This window comes from Triticum aestivum, chromosome 4A, assembly GCF_018294505.1.
Source record: "Triticum aestivum cultivar Chinese Spring chromosome 4A, IWGSC CS RefSeq v2.1, whole genome shotgun sequence".
Classification (NCBI taxonomy): domain Eukaryota; kingdom Viridiplantae; phylum Streptophyta; class Magnoliopsida; order Poales; family Poaceae; genus Triticum; species Triticum aestivum.
Window position 1 is genome coordinate 750,740,616 of NC_057803.1, and position 24,108 is coordinate 750,764,723.

The window sequence follows — 24,108 nt, forward strand, 5'->3', positions numbered from 1 at the left end:
ACCAAAATAAGCATTAAAGTCATCTTGCTTAAGCATAAAGTTATCAAACTCATCCAAGCACTGACTAGCAATTTTAGTAGGAGGGATTTCAGCTTTATCATATCTATAGAGAGAATTTACCTTTACTACCTGTGTCGGGATATCGGGAGGTTCTTCAGTAAATAAGTAATTGAGATCATATACTTCTTCAACAGGCGGTAAATTAAGACCATGTATTTCTTCAATAGGAGGTAAATTCTTAACATCTTCAGCTTTAATACCTTTTTCTTTCATGGATTTCTTTGCCTCTTGCATATCTTCGGGACTGAGAAATAGAACACCTCTCTTCTTCGGAGTTGGTTTAGGAATAGGCTAAGTAATTGGCTCAGGAGCTGGCTCGGGAGGTGCCCAATTATTTTCGTTTGCCAACATATTATTTAATAGAATTTCAGCTTCATCAAGTGTTCTTTCCTTGAAAAGAGAACCAGCACAACTATCCACGTAATCTCTGGAAGCATCAGTTAGTTCATTAAAAAAGATATCAAATATTTCAGGTTTCTTAAGAGGATGATCAGGCAAAGCATTAAGTAACTTGAGAAGCCTCCCCCAAGCTTGTGGGAGACTCTCTTCTTCAATTTGCACAAAATTATATATATCCCTCAAAGCAGCTTGTTTCTTATGAGCAGGGAAATATTTAGCAGAGAAGTAATAAATCATATCCTGGGGACTTTGCACACAACCAGGATCAAGAGACTTAAACCATTTCTTAGCATCACCCTTTAATGAGAACGCAAATATTTTGAGTAAATAAAGGTAGTGTGATCTCTCATTATTATTAAACAGGGCAGCTATATCATTTAACTTATGAAGATGTGCCACAACAGTTTCATATTCATAGCCATAAAAAGGATCAGATTCAGCAAAAGTAATTATATCTGGATCAACAGAGAAATCATAATAATCCTGATCGGGAACACAGATAGGTGAAGTAGCAAAAGCAGGGTCGGGTCTCATCCAATCTCTAAAAGATTCTTTACTCCATTTAACTAGCAACCTCTTAAATTCATATCTATCCTGGCAAGCAAGAATGGCTGCAGTAGATTCAACATCGAAAAGATAGCCCTCAGGAATAGCAGGCATATTATCATCATTACTAACATCATCATGTTCAGTTTCAATAATTTCTCTTTCTCTAGACCTAGAAATTTGTTCATCTAGAAATTCACCAAGGGGCACAGTAGTATCAAGCATAGGAGTAGTTTCATCATAAGTATCATGCATAGCAGAAGTGGTATCATCAATAACATGCGACATATCGGAACGAATAGCAGAAGCAGGTTTAGGTGTCGCTAGCTTACTCATAACAGAAGGTGAATCAAGTGCAGAGCTAGATGGCAGTTCCTTACCTCCCCTCGTAGTTGAGGGATAAATTTTTCATCTTAGCGTCTTTCAAGTTCTTCATAGTGTCCAGCAGATATAAATCCCAAGTGACTCAAAGAATAGAGCTATGCTCCCCGGCAACGGCGCCAGAAAAGGGTCTTGATAACCCACAAGTACAGGGGATCGCAACAGTTTTCGAAGGTAGAGTATTCAACCCAAATTTGTTGATTCGACACAAGGGGAGCCAAAGAATATTCTCAAGTATTAGCAGTTGAGTTGTCAATTCAACCACACCTGGAAACTTATTATCTGCAGCAAAGTGTTTAGTAGCAAAGTAATATGATAGTGGTGGTAACGGTAACAAAGTAAAGACAGCAAAAGTAATGTTTTTGGTATTTTTGTAGTGATGATAACAGTAGAAACGGAAAAGTAAATAAGCGTAAACCAGTATATGGAAAACTCGTAGGCACCGGATCAGTGATGGATAATTATGCCGGATGCGGTTCGTCATGTAACAGTTACAACATAGGGTGACACAGAACTAGCTCCAGTTCATCAATGTAATGTAGGCATGTATTCCGTATATAGTCATACTGTGCTTATGGAAAAGAACTTGCATGACATCTTTTGTCCTACCCTCCCATGGCAGCGGGGTCCTATTGGAAACTAAGGGATATTAAGGCCTCCTTTTAATAGAGAACCGGAACAAAGCATTAGCACATAGTGAATACATGAACTCCTCAAACTACGGTCATCACCGGGAGTGGTCCCGATTATTGTCACTTCGGGGTTGCCGGATCATAACACATAGTAGGTGACTATAGACTTGCAAGATAGGATCAAGAACACACATATATTCATGAAAACATAATAGGTTCAGATCTGAAATCATGGCACTCGGGCCCTAGTGACAAGCATTAAGCATATCAAAGTCATAGCAACATCAATCTCAGAACATAATGGATACTAGGGATCAAACCCTAACAAAACTAACTCGATCACATGATAAATCTCATCCAACCCATCACCGTCCAGCAAGCCTACAATGGAATTACTCACGCACGGCGGTGAGCATCATGAAATTGGTGATGCAGGATGGTTGATGATGACGACGGCGACGAATCCCCCTCTCCGGAGCCCCAAACGGACTCCAGATCAGCCCTCCCGAAAGAGATTAGGGCTTGGCGGCGGCTCCGTATCGTAAAATGCGATGAAACTTTCTCTCTGATTTTTTTCTCCCCGAAAGCCAATATATGGAGTTGGAGCGTCAGAGGGCCACCATGGGGCCCACGAGGTAGGGGGCGCGCCTAGGGGGGAGGAGCGCGCCCCCACCCTCGTGGATAGGGTGTGGGCCCCCTGGTCTTCATCTTTGGCGAGGATTTTTTATTATTTATTCTAAGATATTCCGTGGAGTTTCAGGTCATTCCGAGAACTTTTGTTTTCTGCACATAAAACAACACCATGTCAATTCTGCTGAAAACAGCGTCAGTCCGGGTTAGTTCCATTCAGATCATACAAGTTAGAGTCCAAAACAAGGGCAAAAGTGTTTGGGAAAGTAGATACGACAGAGACGTATCAACTCCCCCAAGCTTAAACCCTTGCTTGTCCTCAAGCAATTCAGTTGACAAACTGAAAGAGAAAAAGAAAGAAATTTACAAACTCTTTTTGCTCTTGTTGTTGTAAACATGAAAAGCCAGCATTCAAGTTTCAGCAAATATTATGAACTAACCATACTCACAATAACACGTAGGTCTCATAATTACTCATATCAATAATATAATCAGCTAGCAAGCCATAATAATAGAACTCAGATGACAACTTTTTCTCAAAATAATCATAACATGATATTACGAAATGGTATCTCGCTAGCCCTTTCTGAGACCGCAAAACATAAATGCAGAGCACCTTTAAAGATTCAAGGACTGACTAAACATTGTAATTCATGGTAAAAGAGATCCAGTCAAGTCATACCCAATATAAACCAATCATAATGAATGCAAACGACAATGTGCTCTCCAGCGGGTGCTTTTTAATAAGAAGGGTGATGATTCAACACAAAAGTAAATGGATAGGCCCTTCGCAGAGGGAAGCAGGGATTTGTAGAGGTGCCAGAGCTCGGTTTTGAAATAGAGATAAATTATATTTTGAGCGGCATACTTTCACTGTCAACGCAACAACTATGAGATGGTTGTATCTTCCATACTACATGCATTATAGGCAGTTCCCAAACAGAATGGTAAAGGTTTATACTCCCCCTCCTCCACAAGCATCAATCCATGGCTTGATCGAAACAACGAGTGCCTCCAACATTCAACGGGTCCCAGGGGGAGCTTTGCTTAATTATTTTGATTTTCTTTGATCTTTTTGGATCATGGGACTGGGCATCCCGGATACCATCCATTTTCTCATGAATGAGGAGCGGAGTCCACTCCTCTTGAGAATAGCCCACCTAGCATGGAAGATATAGGCAGCCCTAGTTGCACATGAGCTGCTCGAGCATACAAAACAGAATTTCATTTGAAGGTTTGGAGTTTGGCACATACAAATTTACTTGGAACGACAGGTAGATACCGCATATAGGAAGGTATAGTGGACTCATATGGAACAACTTTGGGATTTAAGGAGTTTGGATGCACAAGCAGTATTCCCGCTTAGTACAGGTGAAGGCTAGCAAAAGACTGGAAAGCGACCAACTGAGAGAGCGACAACAGTCGTAAACATGCATTAAAATTAATTTACACCAAATATAAGCATGAGTAGGATATAATCCACCATGAACATAAATATCATGAAGGCTATGTTGATTTGATTCAACTACATGCGTGAACATGTGCCAAGTCGAGTCACTCTATTCATTCAAAGGAGGATACCATCCTATCATACCACATCATAATCATCTCAATAGCATGTTGGCACGCATGGTAAACCATTATAACTCATAGCTAATCAAGTGCGGCACAAGCAACTATAATCTCTAAATGTCATTGCAAATATGTTTACTTCATAATAGCTGAATCAGGAACGATGAATCATCATATTTACAAAAACAAGAGAGGTCGAGTTTATACCAACTTTTCTCATCCCAATAAGTCCATAATATATCATCGTTATTGCCTTTCACTTGCACGACCGAACGGTGTGTATAATAATAAGAGTGCACGTGCATTGGACTAAGCTGGAATCTGCAAGCATTCAACTCAAGAGAGAAGACAAGTAATATGGGCTCTGAGTTAAATAAACGATCATGCATATGAGAGCCACTAAGCATTTTCAATATGGCCTTCTCGACCCCCAAAGAAAGGAAAAAGAAATAAAAACTATTTACACAGGAAAGCTCCCAACAAGTAAGAAGAAGAACGGGAAATATTTTTGGGTTTTCTATTTAATTATTACTACTACAGCAGGAAGAAATAAACTACTACTAATTTTTTGGTTTTTCTAAGGTTTATTAAACACACAAGAAGAAAGCAGGAAAAAGGAAAATACACTAGCATGGATATTACAGTGAAAGAGTATGAGCACCGACATCTAGCAATGAGTGTGTGTGAACATGAATGTAATGTCGGTGGGAAATACGTACTCCCCCAAGCTTAAGCTTTTGGCCTAAGTTGGTCTATTGCCAGGGATAGCCTGGCTGATACCCATAGGTGTAGCTAGGGTCGTACAGTGATGCAGCGGCTACCGCCTCGTGAGCAGCAGCATGGCGTCGAGCTGCCTCCGCTCTCCTCTCGTACTCATCTGCCTCCTCTTTGGTAATAATATATCTTCCTCTCGTCTGAAAATCAAAGAAGGCAGGAGCAGGAAGAGTAACACGGACAACATGCCGTTTGTTAAAGATTAGTCGATACTGGAAAGGTGGTCCAGTCCTCTCAATGAACTGATGGGAAAACATAGAATCAAGATCTAAATATGAAGGAGGTAACTCCATGTCACCCTCACGAATGTCTACATCAAGAAAATTAGCTAAGCGGGTTGCATAAATTCCTCCAAAGAAATCTTCGGTATGTCTATTATGATGCAACCTACGAGCTACAATGGCTCCCATATGATAAGATTGGTCCCCTAACACAGCACTTCTGAGAATGCTGAGATCAGGGGCACACATGTGACATGCTTCATCCTTAGCATTTATGCATCTACCAATGAAGAGAGCAAAGTAATGTATAGCAGGAAAGTGAATGCTCCCTATAGTGGCCTGCGCTATATCTCTAGATTCCCCCACAGTTATTCTAGCAAGAAAGTCTCTGTATTCAGATTTAGGGGGATCCCTGATACTACCCCAAGATGGAAGTTTGCATGCAAAAGTGAAATCCTCTAAGTCCATGGTATAAGATTTGTCATAAAGGTCAAACATGACTGAAGGAGAATTACGCGAAGATGAAAACTCAAATCTCCCCACAAATGAACTTGTGAGATCACGATACTGGGGGCATTTATCAGCTTCAAAGTCCTCAAGACCGGCATTACGCAAATATGCATAAAATTCTTCTTTAATTCCCACTTGATTCATAAAAATTTTCGAAGGCCATTCACAAGGCCTCACGAGGGCGTCTCTTGGTGGTTCCTCGTCACCATCACGCATTGCAAGCTGGGACCTTGCTTCCATGAAGAACCACCTTGGAACATCTTCCTAAGCATATTGTTTTCTCCGAAAAATAATTCTAAAATTTTTAGTAACTTCAAACAAAAGTGAACCAACTTCAATAAAACTGATAGCAACTACTCATACAAGTGCCTAGAGCATATATCAAGCATTACAACTACTGGGAACCATATGAATTTGACATGCAAGCTCAAGAACATGGTCACCTATGCAACACAAATTTGCAATGAATAAAGCACTAGAACAAAAACTAATTGGACCAATGGAGGAGTCACATACCAAGGAACAATCTCCCCAAGCAGTTTTCCGAGAGGTGCTTTGAGCAAGGAGATCGAAAGTCACAACAAAAGAGGCTGGAACACGAGCTTGAGTTGGTTTTTCGGGTTTGTGTGAGACAGAGGAAGAAGATGGGTGCAGGGATAACTGGAGGAGGGCCACCGTGGGCCCACGAGGCAGGGGGGCGCGCCCAGGGGGTAGGGCGCGCCCTCCACCCTCGTGGCCAGGTGGCAGCTCCCCCCGCGGTAATTTTTGCACTAAAAATCCTAAAATATTCCCGAAAAAATCATATTAAATTGGCATGGCATTCTGAGGACTTTTATTTTCAGGATATTTTTATATTGCACGGATAAATCAGGAAACAGACAGAAAAATACTATTTTACTTTATTTCTACTAAGTAACAGAAAATATAAAGAGGGTACAGAAGGTTGTGCTTTTAGTTTCATCCATCTCATGCTCATCAAAAAGAATCCACTAACAAGGTTGATCAAGTCTTGTTAACAAACTCATTCCGATAATCATGGAACCGGAGAAATTTCGAATAACACTATGTTACCTCAACGGGGATATGAACATCCCCAATAATAAGTATATCATATTTCTTCTTGACAATAGGGAGAGGAAATTCAAAACCTCCAAATATAATCGATGGAATTTTTCCAATAGAGTTGATACTATGAACTTGAGGTTGTTTCCTCGGAAAGTGTACCGTATGCTCATTACCATTAACATGAAAAGTGACATTGCCTTTGTTGCAATCAATAACAGCCCCTGCAGTATTAAGGAAAGGTCTTCCAAGAATAATAGACATACTATCATCCTCGGGAATATTAAGAATAACAAAGTCCGTTAAAATAGTAACGTTTGCAACCACAACAGGCACATCCTCACAAATACCGACAGGTATAGCAGTTGATTTATCAGCCATTTGCAAAGACATTTCAGTAGGTGTCAACTTGTTCAAGTCAAGTCTACGATATAAAGAGAGAGGCATAACACTAACACCGGCTCCAAGATCACATAAAGCAGTTTTAACATAATTTCTTTTAATGGAGCATGGTATAGTAGGTACTCCTGGATCTCCAAGTTTCTTTGGTATTCCACCCTTAAAAGTATAATTAGCAAGCATGGTGGAAATTTCAGCTTCCGGTATCTTTCTTTTATTTGTAACAATATCTTTCATATATTTAGCATAAGGATTCATTTTGAGCATACTAGTCAATGCATACGCAAAAAGATGGGTCTAATCATTGCAGCAAAGCACTCAAAATCCTCATCATCCTTTTTCTTGGATGGTTTGGGAGGAAAAGGCATGGGTTTCTGAACCCATGGTTCCCTTTCTTTACCATGTTTCCTAGCAATGAAGTCTCTTTTATCATAACGTTGATTCTTTGATTGTGGGTTATCAAGATCAACAGCAGGTTCAACTTCTACATCATTATCATTACTAGGTTGAGCATCATTATGAACATCATCATTAACTTTTTTACTAGGTTCATGTTCATTACCAGATTGTGTTTCAGCATCAGACATAGAGATATCATTTGGATTATCAGGTGGTTCAGCAATAGGTTCACTAGAAGTTTGCACAGTTCTATCATTTTTCTTTTTCTTCCTCTTAGAAGAACTAGGCATATCAATATTATTTCTCTGAGAATCTTGCTCGATTCTCTTAGGGTGGCCTTCAGGATACAAAGGTTCCTGAGTCATTCTGCCAGTTCTAGTAGCCACTCTAACAACATAATCATTTTTCTTACTATTCATTTCATCAAGCACTTCTTTCTGAGCTTTAAGTACTTGTTCTACTTGAGTGGTAACCATAGAAGCATGTTTGCTAACAAGTTTAAGTTCACCTCTAATATCATCCATATAATCACTCAAGCGTTTAATCATAAAGGTATTCTGTTTTAATTGTCTACCAAAATAAGCATTAAAGTCATCTTGCTTAAGCATAAAGTTATCAAACTCATTCAAGCACTGACTAGCAATTTTAGTAGGAGGGATTTCAGATTTATCATATCTATAGAGAGAATTTACCTTTACTACCTGTGTCGGGATATCGGAAGGTTCTTCAATAAATAAGTAATTGAGATCATATACTTCTTCAACATGCGGTAAATTAAGACCATGTATTTCTTCAATAGGAGGTAAATTCTTAACATCTTCAGCTTTAATACCTTTTTCTTTCATGGATTTCTTTGCCTCTTGCATATCTTCAGGACTGAGAAATAGAACACCTCTCTTCTTCGGAGTTGGTTTAGGAATAGGCTAAGTAATTGGCTCGGGAGCTGGCTCGGGAGGTGCCCAATTATTTTCATTTGTCAACATATTATTCAATAGAATTTCAGCTTCATCTGGTGTTCTTTCCCTGAAAAGAGAACCAGCACAACTATCCAGCTAATCTCTGGAAGCATTAGTTAGTCCATTATAAAAGATATCAAATATTTCAGGTTTTCTTAAGAGGATGATCAGGCAAAGCATTAAGTAACTTGAGAAGCCTCCCCAAGCTTGTGGGAGACTCTCTTCTTCAATTTGCACAAAATTATATATATCCCTCAAAGCAGCTTGTTTCTTATGAGCAGGGAAATATTTAGCAGAGAAGTAATAAATCATACCCTGGGGACTTTGCACACAACCAGGATCAAGAGAATTAAACCATTTCTTAGGATCACCCTTTAATGAGAACGCAAATATTTTGAGTAAATAAAGGTAGTGCGATATCTCATTATTAGTAAACAGGGAAGCTATATCATTTAACTTACGAAGATGTGCCACAACAGTTTCAGATTCATAGCCATAAAAAGGATCAGATTCAACCAAAGTAATTATATCTGGATCAACAGAGAAATCATAATAATCCTGATCGGGAACACAGATAGGTGAAGTAGCAAAAGCAGGGTCGGGTCTCATCCAATCTCTAAAATATTCTTTACTCCATTTAACTAGCAACCTCTTAAGTTCATATCTATCCTGGCAAGCAAGAATGGCTGCAGTAGATTCAGCATCGAAAAGATAGCCCTCAGGAATAGCAGGCATATTATCATCATTACTAACATCATCGTGTTCAGTTTCAATAATTTCTCATTCTCTAGACCTAGAAATTTGTTCATCTATAAATTCACCAAGGGGCACAGTAGTATCAAGCATAGAAGTAGTTTCATCATAAGTATCATGCATAGCAGAAGTGGTATCATCAATAACATGCGACATATCGGAACGAATAGCAGAAGCAGGTTTAGGTGTCGCTAGCTTACTCATAACAGAAGGTGAATCAAGTGCAGAGCTAGATGGCAGTTCCTTACCTCCCATCGTAGTTGAGGGATAAATTTTCATCTTAGCGTCTTTCAAGTTCTTCATAGTGTCCAGCAGATATAAATCCCAAGTGACTCAAAGAATAGAGCTATGCTCCCCGGCAACGGCGCTAGAAAAGGGTCTTGATAACCCACAAGTACAAGGGATCGCAACAGTTTTCGAAGGTAGAGTATTCAACCCAAATTTGTTGATTCGACACAAGGGGAGCCAAAGAATATTCTCAAGTATTAGCAGCTGAGTTGTCAATTCAACCACACCTGGAAACTTATTATCTGTAGCAAAGTGTTTAGTAGCAAAGTAATATGATAGTGGTGGTAACGGTAACAAAGTAAAGACAGCAAAAGTAATGTTTTTGGTATTTTTGTAGTGATGATAACAGTAGAAACGGAAAAGTAAATAAGCGTAAACCAGTATATGGAAAACTCGTAGGCACCAGATCAGTGATGGATAATTATGCCGGATGCGGTTCGTCATGTAACAGTTACAACATAGGGTGACACAGAACTAGCTCCAGTTCATCAATGTAATCTAGGCATGTATTCCGTATATAGTCATACGTGCTTATGGAAAAGAACTTGCATGACATCTTTTGTCCTACCCTCCCATGGCAGCGGGGTCCTATTGGAAACTAAGGGATATTAAGGCCTCCTTTTAATAGAGAACCGGAACAAAGCATTAGCACATAGTGAATACATGAACTCCTCAAACTACGGTCATCACCGGGAGTGGTCCCGATTATTGTCACTTCGGGGTTGCCGGATCATAACACATAGTAGGTAACTATAGACTTGCAAGATAGGATCAAGAACACACATATATTCAGGAAAACATAATAGGTTCAGATCTGAAATCATGGCACTCGGGCCCTAGTGACAAGCATTAAGCATATCAAAGTCATAGCAACATCAATATCAGAACATAATGGATACTAGGGATCAAACCCTAACAAAACTAACTCGATCACATGATAAATCTCATCCAACCCATCACCGTCCAGCAAGCCTACAATGGAATTACTCACGCACGGCGGTGAGCATCATGGAATTGGTGATGGAGGATGGTTGATGATGACGACGGCGACGAATCCCCCTCTCCGGAGCCCCGAACGGACTCCAGATCAGCCCTCCCGAGAGAGATTAGGGCTTGGCGGCGGCTCCGTATCGTAAAACGTGATGAAACTTTCTCTCTGATTTTTTTCTCCTTGAAAGCCAATATATGGAGTTGGAGTTGGCATCGGAGGGCCACCAGGGGGCCCACGAGGTAGGGGGGCGCGCCTAGGGGGGAGGGGCGCGCCCCCACCCTCGTGGACAGGGTGTGGGCCCCCTGGTCTTCATCTTTGGCGATGATTTTTTATTATTTATTCTAAGATATTCCATGGAGTTTCAGGTCATTCCGAGAACTTTTGTTTTCTACACATAAAACAACACCATGGCAATTCTGCTGAAAACAGCGTTAGTCCGGGTTAGTTCCATTCAAATCATACAAGTTAGAGTCCAAAACAAGGGCAAAAGTATTTGGAAAAGTAGATACGATGGAGACGTATCATGTAGGTCTGCCACTGTGAGCCTAGAATTGCTGATGTGAATCCCCAAATATTTGGTGAGGAAGGAGCCTAGTCTACAGTTAAGCCTGTCGGCCATACCTTGGCACTCCTCCTGGGAGTAGCCAAGGATCATCACCTCGCTCTTGTCGAAGTTGGTCGTGAGGCCCGACATCTGCTCAAAGTAGAGGAGGAGGAATTTAAGGTTGGTGATGTCAGAGTCTGAACCCTCGATCATGATGATGGTGTCATCTGCGTACTGTAGGAGGGAGACCCCTCCCCCTCCCACCAGATGAGGTACCACCCCTTGGATATGACCAGCAGCCTTGGCCTTATCAAGGATAGTTGCTAGGGCATCGACCACCATGTTGAAAAGGAACAGAGAGAAGGGATCACCCTGGCGTACCCCACATAGGGTGGGGAAGTAGGGTCCAATCTTGTCGTTGATGTTTACTGCGGTCCGACTGCACGAGACTAGCTGCATGACGCGGTGACCCAACGATCGTTGAAGCCCTTGCGGAGGAGGACTTCACGAAGAAAAGCCACCGAACCGTGTCATAGGCTTTATGGAAGTCAAGCTTCAAAAAGACCGCATGCTGGCGCTTTGCGTGGACTTCATGCAGGACTTCGTGGAACACCAACACCCCATCGAGAATGAACCAGCCCTGGATGAAGGCAGATTGGTTGGGGTGGGTCATGGAGTTAGCCAGCAGGGTCACCCTATTGGCGTAGCCCTTCTCAAGGATCCAAAACATCACGTTGATCACCGTGATAGGGCGAAACTGGCGGATATCCGAAGCACCCGGGACCTTAGGGATTAGAGTAATAATTCCATAGTTGAGGCGCAGGTCCATGGATCCCACATAGAACTCATTAAATAGCACCATAACCTCGGGCTTGATAGCTTGCCAGAAGGTATGGAAGAATTTCACCGGGAGACCATCTGGTCCGGAACTGAGGAAGGGTTCATGCCCTTAATCGCGGCGAGGACCTCTTCCTCCCTGAAGGGGGCTATAAGGGCCTCATTGTCCATAGTCGAGACCAGCTGGCAACCCAACCAAGTATCTAAGGCCAGAGAGGCGCCACCCCGAGGGGTAGAGGAAATAGGGCTTTATAAAAGCCGTCGACGTGGGCGCGGATCTCCGTGGGTCGGAGGAGGATGGTGTCCCCATCCCATAGGCAGTGGACGGAGTTGCGACGTCGCCTACCGTTGGCGATTGCTTGGAAGTAAGCGATGCTAAAATCCCCACGGAGCACCCACTGTTGGGTGCCCCATTGGTGCCAATAGGCCTCCTCGTCGGTGTATATGACCGATAGCTGGTCTTCGAGCTCATAGCGCCCGGTGGTGTCTGCCCGGGCGTCTAGGGCTTGAATGGATGCTAGCAGAGTGGATTTTCGCTCCCTAAGGTCCGGCCAAGGTTGGCCCCCCAACCATTCATGAACTGTAGGGACAGTTTATCACAAAACTTCCAGGTGTCAATCGCGGATAGGGACCTGTGCGGGCTTCCCCAGGCCTCCACCCACCGAGCGCCCACCGCGTCCACAAAGCCCGGTTGGTTTAGCCAGAATAGCTCAAACCGAAACCGGGGCGGGATGGGAGGGCGGTCGTAAGGTATAAATAATGTCCGATTTCGATTACAAGCAAGCAAACAAACAGTCACATATATTCATTTGTTGTTACAACATAATAATAACAACAAGAGTTTGGGTAACAATCAAGTGCGTAATAAAACCTAGTATGAAATAGAGTAGCAAAGTGTTGGCTCCCTGCTTGGATTATTATTATCAAGTTACATGACAATACCGGCCCCTTCAAAGTGTTCCACCGAAAAGAAATAAGGAGTAACACCGGCCTGCCATACAGACAGATATAGATACAGATACAGGTGCTCGTCCACAAACCTAACTTGTAAGCTTGCATAAGTAACTTGGATGGGCAAACAACAGATCAGCCGGAGGAGGAGGGTTGTTCCCCATTTTCCTTGCTGTGGTAAAATCTTATGCCCTCTGGGGAAGGATGGATACAGGAGATATCGAAGCAAGGGAGGAAGCAAGCAAGGCTAAAGATGAATAGCCGCCATATATGTATGTATGTATATAGTTGAAGATGATTGCGATGATGAAATAACCAATCAATTAACCTGCAAATCAAGACGACGGTTGGTACAAGTAAGTGTACGTGTCAGTTTTGACTTTCGGTTTGAATTATTTTTCGTCCTTGGCCGAAATGATCGAATTTCGGACATTTCAAATATTTCGGCAAAATCTCAGACGAAATTTCGCAAACAAAATTTGAATTTTTGGATGAAATTTGGTGAAATTTGAACAGAATTTGAAATGAAACAGAGCATAAGTACAGCAAGGCAAGAACCATCGGGAGAATTATACAATATTTAGCAAATAAGCTCTAGGGATTAATAAAACTGCATCCGTCCAACAACCATCAGCCTCCAACGTAACATTATAACAATACTAACATCAGTTCGAACCATCTTTGTCGCCCTTGATGCTGCTGCTGCTGCTCCGTGCTCCTGCCTGCATTGAACTGGTCCGCTCGTGCACGGTCACCTCCTTTGCCGCAGCAGTCGAGCACCATGCCGTAGCCTTGGAGAAACAACAGAGAGGAGGTGGCTGAGGTGGAGGAAGCTAGGGGACACTGGAGGTGGGGCGCCTTGGCCGGAGAACCAAAAGAGCCCTGTGCGCGGCGGCGGTGGCGCACACAGGAGGAGAACGAGAGGAAAAGATCTTTCTAGGGTTAGGCCGCTCGGTCTCCTCGTTTTGTATCACCCGATCCACAGTAGGAACTCGCTGGAAGCTGGGCTGGGCCAAAAAAATTTAAATTGGGCCAAAATTTTTGGCCGACAGAGACATATGCCGGGCCCTAGCGAAATGGCCGAAATTCGGCCGAAATTGGTTTTTTCGGCCGAAAATCAAAACACAAGGTCCCAAGGACCCAAGGTCGCTCAAGTGATCCTTGATCCACCATGGAATGCTCATGTGTTTTTTGCGTACAATTAGACCGCCCAAATCACTGCCAACACCAACATCATCCACTTGAATGGACAGGACCTCCCCAGCTAACTCGGACGCAAGATGACTAATCTTCCAAGCTTGGCGGATGCACTCAGGCACTAATCCTTCCAATTTCGAAAGTTGACTAACTTCCCAGGGTAGTACACTGACGAACACGCCTAATTTCTCCAGCTTCTTTAGCACCCCGATTTCCCTTGGTATCTTCATCACCCCTGTATCATGCAACATCAGATACTTCAAATTCTGCAGTTTCCAGATCTCACGAGGAAGCTGCGCGAGCTCCAAGTTCCGACTCAGGCCCAAGGTCTCTAAATGCTGCAGGTCACCGATTTCACTAGGTAGCTTTGTGATCCGTGACCTGCCCACCTCCAGCGTTTTTAGATACTGCAACTTCCCAATCTCCCGAGGTAGCTCTTTGAGCTTGGTGGCATGCAGGTTCAGATTCTCCAGATTCTGGAGGTTCCCGATTTCACGGGGTAGCTCTCCGAGCGTGCTGTTGTAACTCAAATCCAGTCTCCAAATGTTGCAGGTCTCCAATCACCCTGGGTAGCTCTGTCAGATTTTGGTTGTCACTCATGACTAGAGTCTTCAATTGTTGTAGGTCTCCAATCTGACTGGGTATCTCTGTGATCGATGTGAATCGTACCTGCAAAGTCTCCAAATACAGTAGCCTCGCTATTTCGGTATCTCACTAATTTTCGTCCCCTCTAGGCCGAATAGGTGCCTTATACGGAGCAGTGCACATATATCCTTCACATGATGATTCCCAAGAGCCTTTCTGACATTAAAATCCCGAAAATAACCAACAGGCAATTCAGGATACTGCTGATGATATTGAAGATCCAACACCCGAACACGTTCCAACTTCTCTAAAGGGACATATCTCTTAGCACCTTCAAAAACAACAAGAGATCGGGACCAGTCCATCGCACTGCCATCAACTCGATAATCGTCGATGCACAGCCGATGGTTTCCACATGCATTTGCCAATGTGATATCGGAACTGCAAGCAATGAAATTATCTTCACGCGATTTCCATCTAAGGAAATTTCGTATCACCGGATTCATTTGGTAGGCCTTGTCATATGCCCGCAGCATCGTCCAACCCTTGTTGCTAAGCTCTTCGAGATAATCTTTTGCTGCATCCACTTCATAAGTAAATCCTTCAGCGACCCATCGCATGACCAAATCATTCATGGGAAAACAGTAATTCTCAGGGTATATACTGCAGTACAACAAGCAGGTCTTCATCATATGGTGAGGAAGATCGTCATAGCCAAGCTGCAAGCTCTCTACCAACGGTTCAAACCCTGGAGTGTTCTGAATTCCACTTTGCTTAACTTGCTTCTCAATGATATCTTGCACATCACGTGCCTTTACATGTACCCCTAGTTGTTCTTGTTGCTCTCGGAGGACCATTGCCATTGCTGAAAACATGCAAAGTAGTGCTAACAGGACACCACCACACATGCGCACAATAGGATGGTCACAGTCAAAACCTTCTCCAACCATGTCAGGCTTCATCCGAGTGGCAATATCTTCCTCATCAGGTCTGTACATCCATCTTCTCTTTGTAGAACTCCATTCAGGATTGCTTATCGACAAGAGACTATATTTAGGATTCAGTCTGATGCTGATGTAGAGCTCGTTATTAGCGAAATCATCTCCTGTTACAGAATCAATGCGAGTTGTCATGACAATTCTACTGCCCAGATTATTTTGTGGAAGAGACTTGTTGATGATGTCCCATTTTCCACGATGCCATATGCCATCAATTATTACTAGGTACCTAAGGCAAGTTGGTTGCACAAGATAGTAATTAGTAGGCAGCTTGACCAAATTAAATTTAGAAATCCAGGACTGAAATCCTGAACCTGGCAGTAAATATTTCTAAAAGGATTAACTAAATTTAAACTTTAATAATAATTTGCACACCTTTTGTCATCTAGGAAATTCGATATGGCGTGGATAAGACCTTCCTCTGTCCTTGCTTGGGTGCCAGCAGGGGGTTCAGCTCCTACTTGCTTGAGAATGCTTGTGAGAACCTCCTTCATGTTGGGAGTTGGAGTGACGGACACAAAAGCCCGGGACTGGAACTTATTTCCAATCTCCCCATACACAAGGCTGGCAAGGGTTGTTGTGCCCACACCACCCATCCCAACAATGGATGCCATTTTGAACTGCGGCTGCGCCATTGTGCTCCCTTCTTGTCCTACCAGGTACCTAAGGCAAGTTGTTGATCACATTCAAAAGCTGATCCTCGGTCATCATCGATCCTCGTTTTTTTTTCAGTACAATAAAATTTACTCCCTCTGTAAAGAAATATAAGAGCGTTTAGATCACTATTTCTTTACGGAGGGAGTACTTATTACCTAACCTCATTGATATGCGCTTGTTTCGAGTTAGCTGCATCCATATTCTAGTGCTTTACCATTCTTTATTCTTGGCTGGTGTTTATCCAGTAATTTCCCTTTTTTAGCTTTTGCATTTAAATCAAAATATAATTCTAATGCTGACTCTTTATGCACAGTCTTGCTCGTCAATGTTCTCAACTTTGGTTGAAAACACGAGAAGAAATTGGTTATCCACTGGGCACTTACCAAGAGGCTAGTCTTGTATACCCCCATGTCTCTGAAAAGCTCAGCAGAAAGGTATTTAGTTTATATTGGCTATGTATTGCCGAATGTGTTATTTTTAAACATATAATGTTGTGAATGTACATGTCACAACATCCAACAAACACACCTTCTGACCTTGGACTTTGGTTTCTGTCATTTAGGAAGTGCTGGGGCAGGCACAGACGTTTGTTCTTGAAATAGGAACAGAAGAGTTGCCGCCCCATGATGTGGTAGAAGCAACTGAACAAGTAAGTTTCTATTTCAACATGGTTTTCCATCCTAGTGTAAACAACACAGTTATACTTGCTGAACATTTAAGTTATGATTCTGTCCTTTTGATCTTCCCCAGCTTGAGAAATCTCTAGTTCAAATACTAGGGAAGCGTAGACTGAGCCATGGGAAGGTGCTCTCCTATGGGACACCACGGAGATTAGCGGTATAACTACCAGCTTGACACTTCTATCTTACATTTAATTTCTCAACCAGCTTTCAATGGATTATTATATCATCATATTAGTCCCACGGGCACAGTGTTTGAACTTCTGATGCCTTGAGACAAAAATAAGCTTGATGAAATATCATATCCAGTGCAAAGTGCATGATGGAGAAACATGAAATCAGTCAGTAGGGTTATCTGTCCTTTCCTTAGTAGCAACAGAACTGTAGACAGAGTTAGAATATATCTTTTTTTTGTGTTGTATGTAAATTAATAGAAAATTGATAGGCTTTAAGAAGACGACATCTCTTAAAGAAGAGGTATCTTGGTAGTCATCTTTTACTAAATATGTTTGTTTTGTGCTGCTATACAAGTTTCAGCTTTATTTTGCAGGCTGTTGTTGAAAATCTAAGTCTGAAGCAAATGGAGGAAGAGGTTGAGTTACGCGGTCCGCCAGTTACAAAGGCATTTGACCAAGAGGGAAAAACCACTAAGGTTAGCTATCCAACGAGAAGCTGGACTTATCCCTGGTATCCTTCTGTTGCGTATTCCTTGGGTTTCTCTGGTTATCTGCCCTGTTTTTAATATTTCTCCATTCTATTTAGGCTGAGTAGGGATAATGTTTTGGAAGTCTTTCTCTCTGTTCTAATTCAGGAATATTTTTCTCTGTTCATTTTCAGGCTGCTGAGGGGTTTTGTCGGAAAAATAATGTTCCCTTAGATTCCTTATACAGAAAAATCGACGGTATGCAACTCATGCTTTTGCCTTCAGAAAGTTGGTTGCTCACTTCGAGCTCTATGTTTTGTTTTTCTGAAATTTTCATTTCTGTGGCATATTAGCATTTGTGTGTAGCTTATTGGGAAGGGATTTCTAGATTTCATCTCCCTTTCTTATTTCTGCTTGATCTACCTTGGAACCGATGATCCAAAGGTCCTTCGTTGTTCCCATGAAGGATTTCTAGCACAATGTTAGGTTCAACTCTCAATTCTTATTCTGCATAAACTATTTCATACCAAACAACTGGGGTACTATTTTGATTAGATTAATCCAATTCACAAACACAAATTGTAGGCCTGGTAACTTCACTCTACTTAATGAAAAGATGTGCAAACACGCTTGTTACATTCTCTAGAAAAAGCATGCTAACTCTGATTTACTGTATGGCTATATTGAGACTCTCCACTGAACTACATGTTTGAATCGTTTCCTGTTCTATGAAGAGGTCTGAACTTTGTTGAGCTTATTCTTTTCCAGGTAAAACAGAGTATATATATGCCCGTGTCAAAGAGTCTGCACGATACGCTGATGAGGTTAGTTTTCATTCTTCATATTTTTGACAGAATTATATCAGGAAAATGCAGTAAGTAGGGCCTTTGGTTGTTGATAAAAGCATATGATTCCTTGACACTTATTTCATCAACAGTATTTGCAAAAGAATTAAAAAGGTGTTCCTTGGTTCTGGGGGGTTTGAGGTACGAGCTTTTGGGTGGTGGGAATGAGAATGATAACCTGTCTGAATTTCTCTGTGGTACCTGCTTGTATTTCTTGTCAAGAAATCAGCCTTTAACTTGTTTAACAACTTTTGGAAAAATTTCTAGATTAAGAAAATTATAGGTACTCCATCACCCGACATTATTTATGATTTGTCAAGGAGCAAACTCCACAGTTCATAATAAACTTAGTGACATGTCCCGGTGCTGCCGCGTTAGTATTTTGTAGGATGAGAAACTATAATTGGCTATTTATGATTGGTGATAATTTAAATCTCGTGCTCAGCACGCTGTGCGGTGCAGCGTTCAGCATCTAGCACGCTAGAATGCATACTGTAGTTCCTGGCTTCCATTTTCTCTGCCCCTGTTCAACAACTGTAGCATGTGAATTGCAGGTCCTATCTGAAGATTTACCTACTATTATATCTGGCATTTCATTCCCCAAGTCAATGCGCTGGAACTCAAATGTACGTGTAGATCACATTTCAGGTTTAATTCATATTTGCATGCTATTTAAGTTTCTATTCCGTAACATTTGGGGGGTTATTTCACTTGCAGATTGTGTTTAGTCGCCCTGTACGCTGGATCATGGCACTTCATGGAGATCTTGTTGTGCCATTTTCTTTTGCTGGCATCTCAAGGTAATATTTTAGTGTGTGATACACTTAATTTATATTTTTTTAGTGTGATGATGTGCATAAAGATTAAATGGAATAAAACTCCTATGCCTTTTGTTGTGTGTTTTTCCGTACAAAAAATCTTAAAACCACCATGATTTGTTATTGGGACAGTGGGAGCCAGTCATGTGGCCTTCGTAACTCCTCTTTGGCGAATTTTAAGGTACAGATTGAGCAATCATGTGTATAAATTTATTTTTGTACTCCAGTTCTGACTTCTATTTTGAGATAAATATTGATGTGTAAACTGTCAAGCCATATCAAGTTACCCACATTGTATTGCCAAGATCGATATTGAAAGACTTTAGTTCCATTTCCCTTTTCAGGCTAATAATATCTGTCCTGGCTCTTGTTGCGGACAAAAACCATGTTAATTATAGTAAAATCTAATCAGTTAATGCTCTTGACAGAATCTCCCTCTGTTGAGAAAAAAAAGTGCTACTCCAGTGAACTAACTGCTGTGTCCTCTTTGGAGTATCTTATTTTCTGTAGAGGGATTTCACTCTTTGTTGTGTGACAGGCTAACAGATGTGGTTGCTATCTCCAATGTTCAGGTGGAAACTGCAGAATCATATTTGCACACTGTGGAAAAAGCTGGGATCGTGATTGATATGCAGGTGAGATAAGCAAATATAAGGCTTTCATATGCAGTCCGAGATCTCATGTTCTTTTTGCAGATCATTAACACATGCTCATTTGGTAGGTTCCATACCAGAATGTTATAATTTTGTGCGCAATCTGATTCACTTGAGAATATAATTTTGTGGGCTAACTTGTTTAGCCTACAGAAAACAAGGAAAAGATGCAATTGGCTGAAGGAGTATTCCGTTAATACTTTTAGTTAATTAGTACTCCAGGTTTCATTGTGCCTCAGTTTTTATATAACACTCCATTGCAGGAGCGCAGAGCTAAAATCTTGGATGACCCTAGTACATTGGCTAAAGGAGTTGATGGGGATTTCATTGCACCTGATAGCTTGCTGCAGGAGGTAGATGTTTTTTTTTGGCATATTGTTTTGGTTGAAACTGGAAGTTATCCTGAAACATTTGAAACCACAATGCAGGTTGTCAATCTTGTGGAGGCGCCTGTGCCCATTCTTGGACGATATGATGATTCCTTCCTAGAACTTCCGAAAGATGTGTTAACAACGGTATGCTCAGATTTGGACAGCGATGCCTATAAACTACACTACATTTTTTTGGTTCTGATGATGCAGGCACCAAATGATAAGTCCAATGACATGTTTTGTGCTTTAAGTATTACTCAACTGAAAGGAATTATCTCATAACATGCATGTTTTCTAATGAAAATTACAACTGCAGGTCATGCAGAAACACCAGAGGTATTTTCCTGTAACCTCCAAGTCTACAGGCGATCTGCTACCATATTTTATTACCGTGAGATGATTTCTGCACTTCTATATACTTTACAATTGGTTAGTGATTAGTCTTTGTTCTAATTCAGCATTTGTTGTTAGGTTGCTAATGGTTCTATTAGTGAAGAAGTGGTCCGTAAAGGCAATGAAGCTGTACTCAGGTTATGCAAAGGTCCAATGAAGATTTTCTGAATCATTATTTTACTGTGCAAATTTTCGTTTTAGAGCCAAAGTTTTGGCATGAACAAATAGTAGCACAGTCAAGTTACTAGCACTATTTTTGAATTGTTTTTCATCTTGGCCTCTGCCTTTTTTAATTTGTAAAGAGAACTTTAGACAAATATACATTCTGAATTGGCGTACAAATACAGGGCAAGGTATGAGGATGCCAAGTTCTTTTATAAGATGGATACACAAAAGAATTTGTCTGAATTCCGAGGCCAGCTGAAGAGCATTCTCTTTCATGTGAGTTATGCTGAATTTTCCTTGGTTTCTTGTGTTCTGCTTATTCTTATTTTATCTGCATCACATTGAATAGGAAAAACTTGGTACAATGCTCGACAAAACAGCGCGTGTTGAAAATGTTGTCGCAGAGGTGACCCTTGTTCTCGGGATAAATGAGGGGATGATCCCAGTTGTCAAAGATGCAGCTGCATTGGCTATGTCAGATCTTGCCACTTCCGTTGTTACGGAATTAACTTCACTCGCTGGAATTATGGCACGCCACTATGCTTCAAGGGACGGTCTTCCAGAAGAGGTACATTTGTTGCCAACTCTTAATAGGGAAAGTTAAGCTGGTCCTCAACTTTGGCTGAGCAAATTTTCATGTCAAAGATTGCAGAAGCACTATTCGAGATAACACTTCCAAGGTTCTCTGGCGATGTTTTACCAAAATCAGATGTTGGCATAGTCCTTGCGGTTGCTGATAGGTACTTCCTACACATATATTGACATCGTTAAACAGATGCTAAACTGAAAATAAAATAAAATGTTGCTATATTCGAGTCATAGCCCACTATTTAGAACTATGATATTCGGAGAACCTTGCTTCTGCTAATGATTTTTTTTCACAGATTGGACAGCCTAGTGGGTCTGTTTGGAGCTGGATGTCAGCCAAGTTCTTCGAACGATCCATTTGGACTGAGAAGGATCTCTTATGGATTGGTAAGGGGAGCTGAAACTGTAAATATCATTACATATATAATATTTTTTATACAGGTACAAGTATTAGTTGATAATATATTTTATACAGGTTCAAATATTGGTTGATAATAAGAAGAACTTTGACCTCACGAAGGCCTTGACCTTGGTGGCACAGGTGCAGCCTATAAGAATAGACAATGACGTTATAAATGAGGTCAGTATATATTTCAGATCATCACTATGTTACTATGTTCATATGAGTACATGGTTTTTGACAACTCTGATCAAATTTATTCTTAGGTAGTGCAATTTGTAACACGGAGACTGGAACAACTTTTGGTATGTATCTCCTTCACCTGTAATGACAATAGAGTTATTACTTATTACACATAAGGCTGTTCTTCTCCGAGATTCTTGTATTCTACCCTCTTGGGATGTACTGAGAAAGAAATATAAGATACACCCTCTGTTCCATACTACACTAGAACTTTGCGTAATTCTTGTTGTGGTTTTAGTTCAGATGAAGTACATAGACTATATGTGAGTAAATTTCATGTCTTTTGAAATGACTCGTTTGTTCCTCATTTTTCATCAGGTGGATGAGGGAATTAACTATGAAATAGTTCGGTCGGTGCTTATGGAGCGTGCGAACTGCCCTTATCTGGCATCACAAACGGCAGCTGAAGTAAGAAATTATAGTTTTCAAGTTTTATGTGCTTAGCACCTCTGCTGAAATTTGTGGAAGCATCCTGGGTTTGTGGTGATGGTCTTGCTATGTGGAAACTGGCAGATGGAAGCATTTTCAAGAACTGAAGATTTCCCAAAAATCGTTGAGGCGTATTCCAGGCCAGTTCGAATTATACGTGGGAAGCAAATCGAGTCTGCTTGGGAGGTACTGGCTGTTTTTACGTAGACACGTGCCATCACAATTGAGTAACAAACTCAGAGCGCAGCTTGAATTAGGAGCTAAGCTTGCTGCTGTAGCATCTACTGACGACTTGCCTCACCATGAATGCAAATATGCAGGTTGACACAAGCGTATTCGAGAAGGACGAAGAAAAGGCCTTGTGGAGCGCCTATTTGGAGGCTGTCGACAAGATCCATCCTGGTAACAGAAGACTATATTCATTTCTCAAAGCGACATGTATCAGGTCCACACAGTTCATACAGCTCACCTCTGCGCTATTCTGTTCACCGCTCTTGCAGGTGTTGACGTCAAAACCTTCGTCGAGGCCTCCCTGCTTCTGATACAGCCTTTGGAAGATTTCTTCAACAATGTTTTTGTCATGGCGGTGAGAGTAGAAACTCTTTGTTTTCCAGATCTATTGTGATTCATATCATTTTACCGTTTGACGGTGTGTAGATGCACATGTGACTTTGCTGATTAACCTTTGTTTGTATCTCGTGATGGCGCCCATTGGACAGGAAGATGAGAAGATCCGCAACAACCGGCTGGCACTGCTACAAAAGGTTGCGAGTTTGACGAAGGGGATAGCCGACCTCTCGGCTTTACCAGGGTTTTAGTTAGCCTTGAAGCGAGCTGAGAGCGTGCGTCCCATTTTTGAGCTGGTGTCATTAAGTTGGAGCCATTTTTTTGTACTTTTGTTACTGGTCATTCATCTGGTGGAAACTTACTGGGAGAAGAATGAGAATGTAACTACAAGGGATCGTCTTTGATTGGAGGGTATCAGTTATGAGGTGTAACTACAAGACGAACCAATAGACAAAATGAGGTGTTGTTTATGCTAGTTGTTAAATGCATTTTCTTCTTCTGTGTTGTGTTGCTGACATTATCTGGGGTTGTCTTTGATTGGAGGATGGTGACCTAGAGAAAATTTATTTGGCATTCATTTAGATCTTACCAATTTCAAGCAGATCGGGCGGGCGCTCCTTGATGTTGAGATTTGTTAGTCGATGTATAACTTTGTTTGAAGAAGATTGAAATGTTTGCAGCTAGCCTTCCTTCCTTTTGTCTGTTGGTTCCTGGTCACTTTGGTTAATCTTGTAGCAAAAAATATCAGTTAGCTTTTGCCGGGTTGTTGTAGTTGTACTATAATCCGGGTCAGTAACATACGTAGTTGTTTTAGTAAGGGCACCTATGTATGTATGTTTGTACTCCTATGTATTAAACCAAAATGTTGCTGAATTCTTCCGGCAACAATGTCTGTGATGTGACTTGCTTTTTACCCGTGTATGATATGGTTGCGTTAAGTAAACTGAACCAAAGCCACTAGCTAATGTCAG

At 41.4% G+C, this 24,108-nt stretch overlaps 1 protein-coding gene and 1 pseudogene across 1 annotated transcript; one reads left to right on the plus strand and one right to left on the minus strand.

The window, feature by feature from the left end:
• Nucleotides 1-13,553: 13,553 nt before the first annotated feature.
• Nucleotides 13,554-16,281, minus strand: LOC123084601 (disease resistance protein Pikm1-TS-like; annotated as a pseudogene).
• A 7-nt stretch (nt 16,282-16,288) lies between these two features.
• Nucleotides 16,289-23,662, plus strand: LOC123084602 (glycine--tRNA ligase, chloroplastic/mitochondrial 2). The gene is made up of 26 exons (XM_044506114.1): nt 16,289-16,344; nt 16,656-16,776; nt 16,905-16,991; nt 17,093-17,179; nt 17,573-17,674; nt 17,860-17,923; nt 18,434-18,489; nt 19,065-19,136; nt 19,228-19,310; nt 19,461-19,509; nt 19,901-19,963; nt 20,245-20,334; nt 20,410-20,496; nt 20,669-20,743; nt 20,824-20,882; nt 21,093-21,186; nt 21,260-21,478; nt 21,556-21,650; nt 21,795-21,885; nt 21,974-22,078; nt 22,165-22,203; nt 22,460-22,549; nt 22,655-22,756; nt 22,891-22,972; nt 23,071-23,156; nt 23,290-23,662. Exons 1-26 carry the CDS (start codon nt 16,289-16,291, stop codon nt 23,386-23,388), a joined length of 2,253 nt encoding a protein of 750 aa, XP_044362049.1. The 3' UTR covers nt 23,389-23,662.
• The last annotated feature ends 446 nt before the right edge of the window (nt 23,663-24,108 follow it).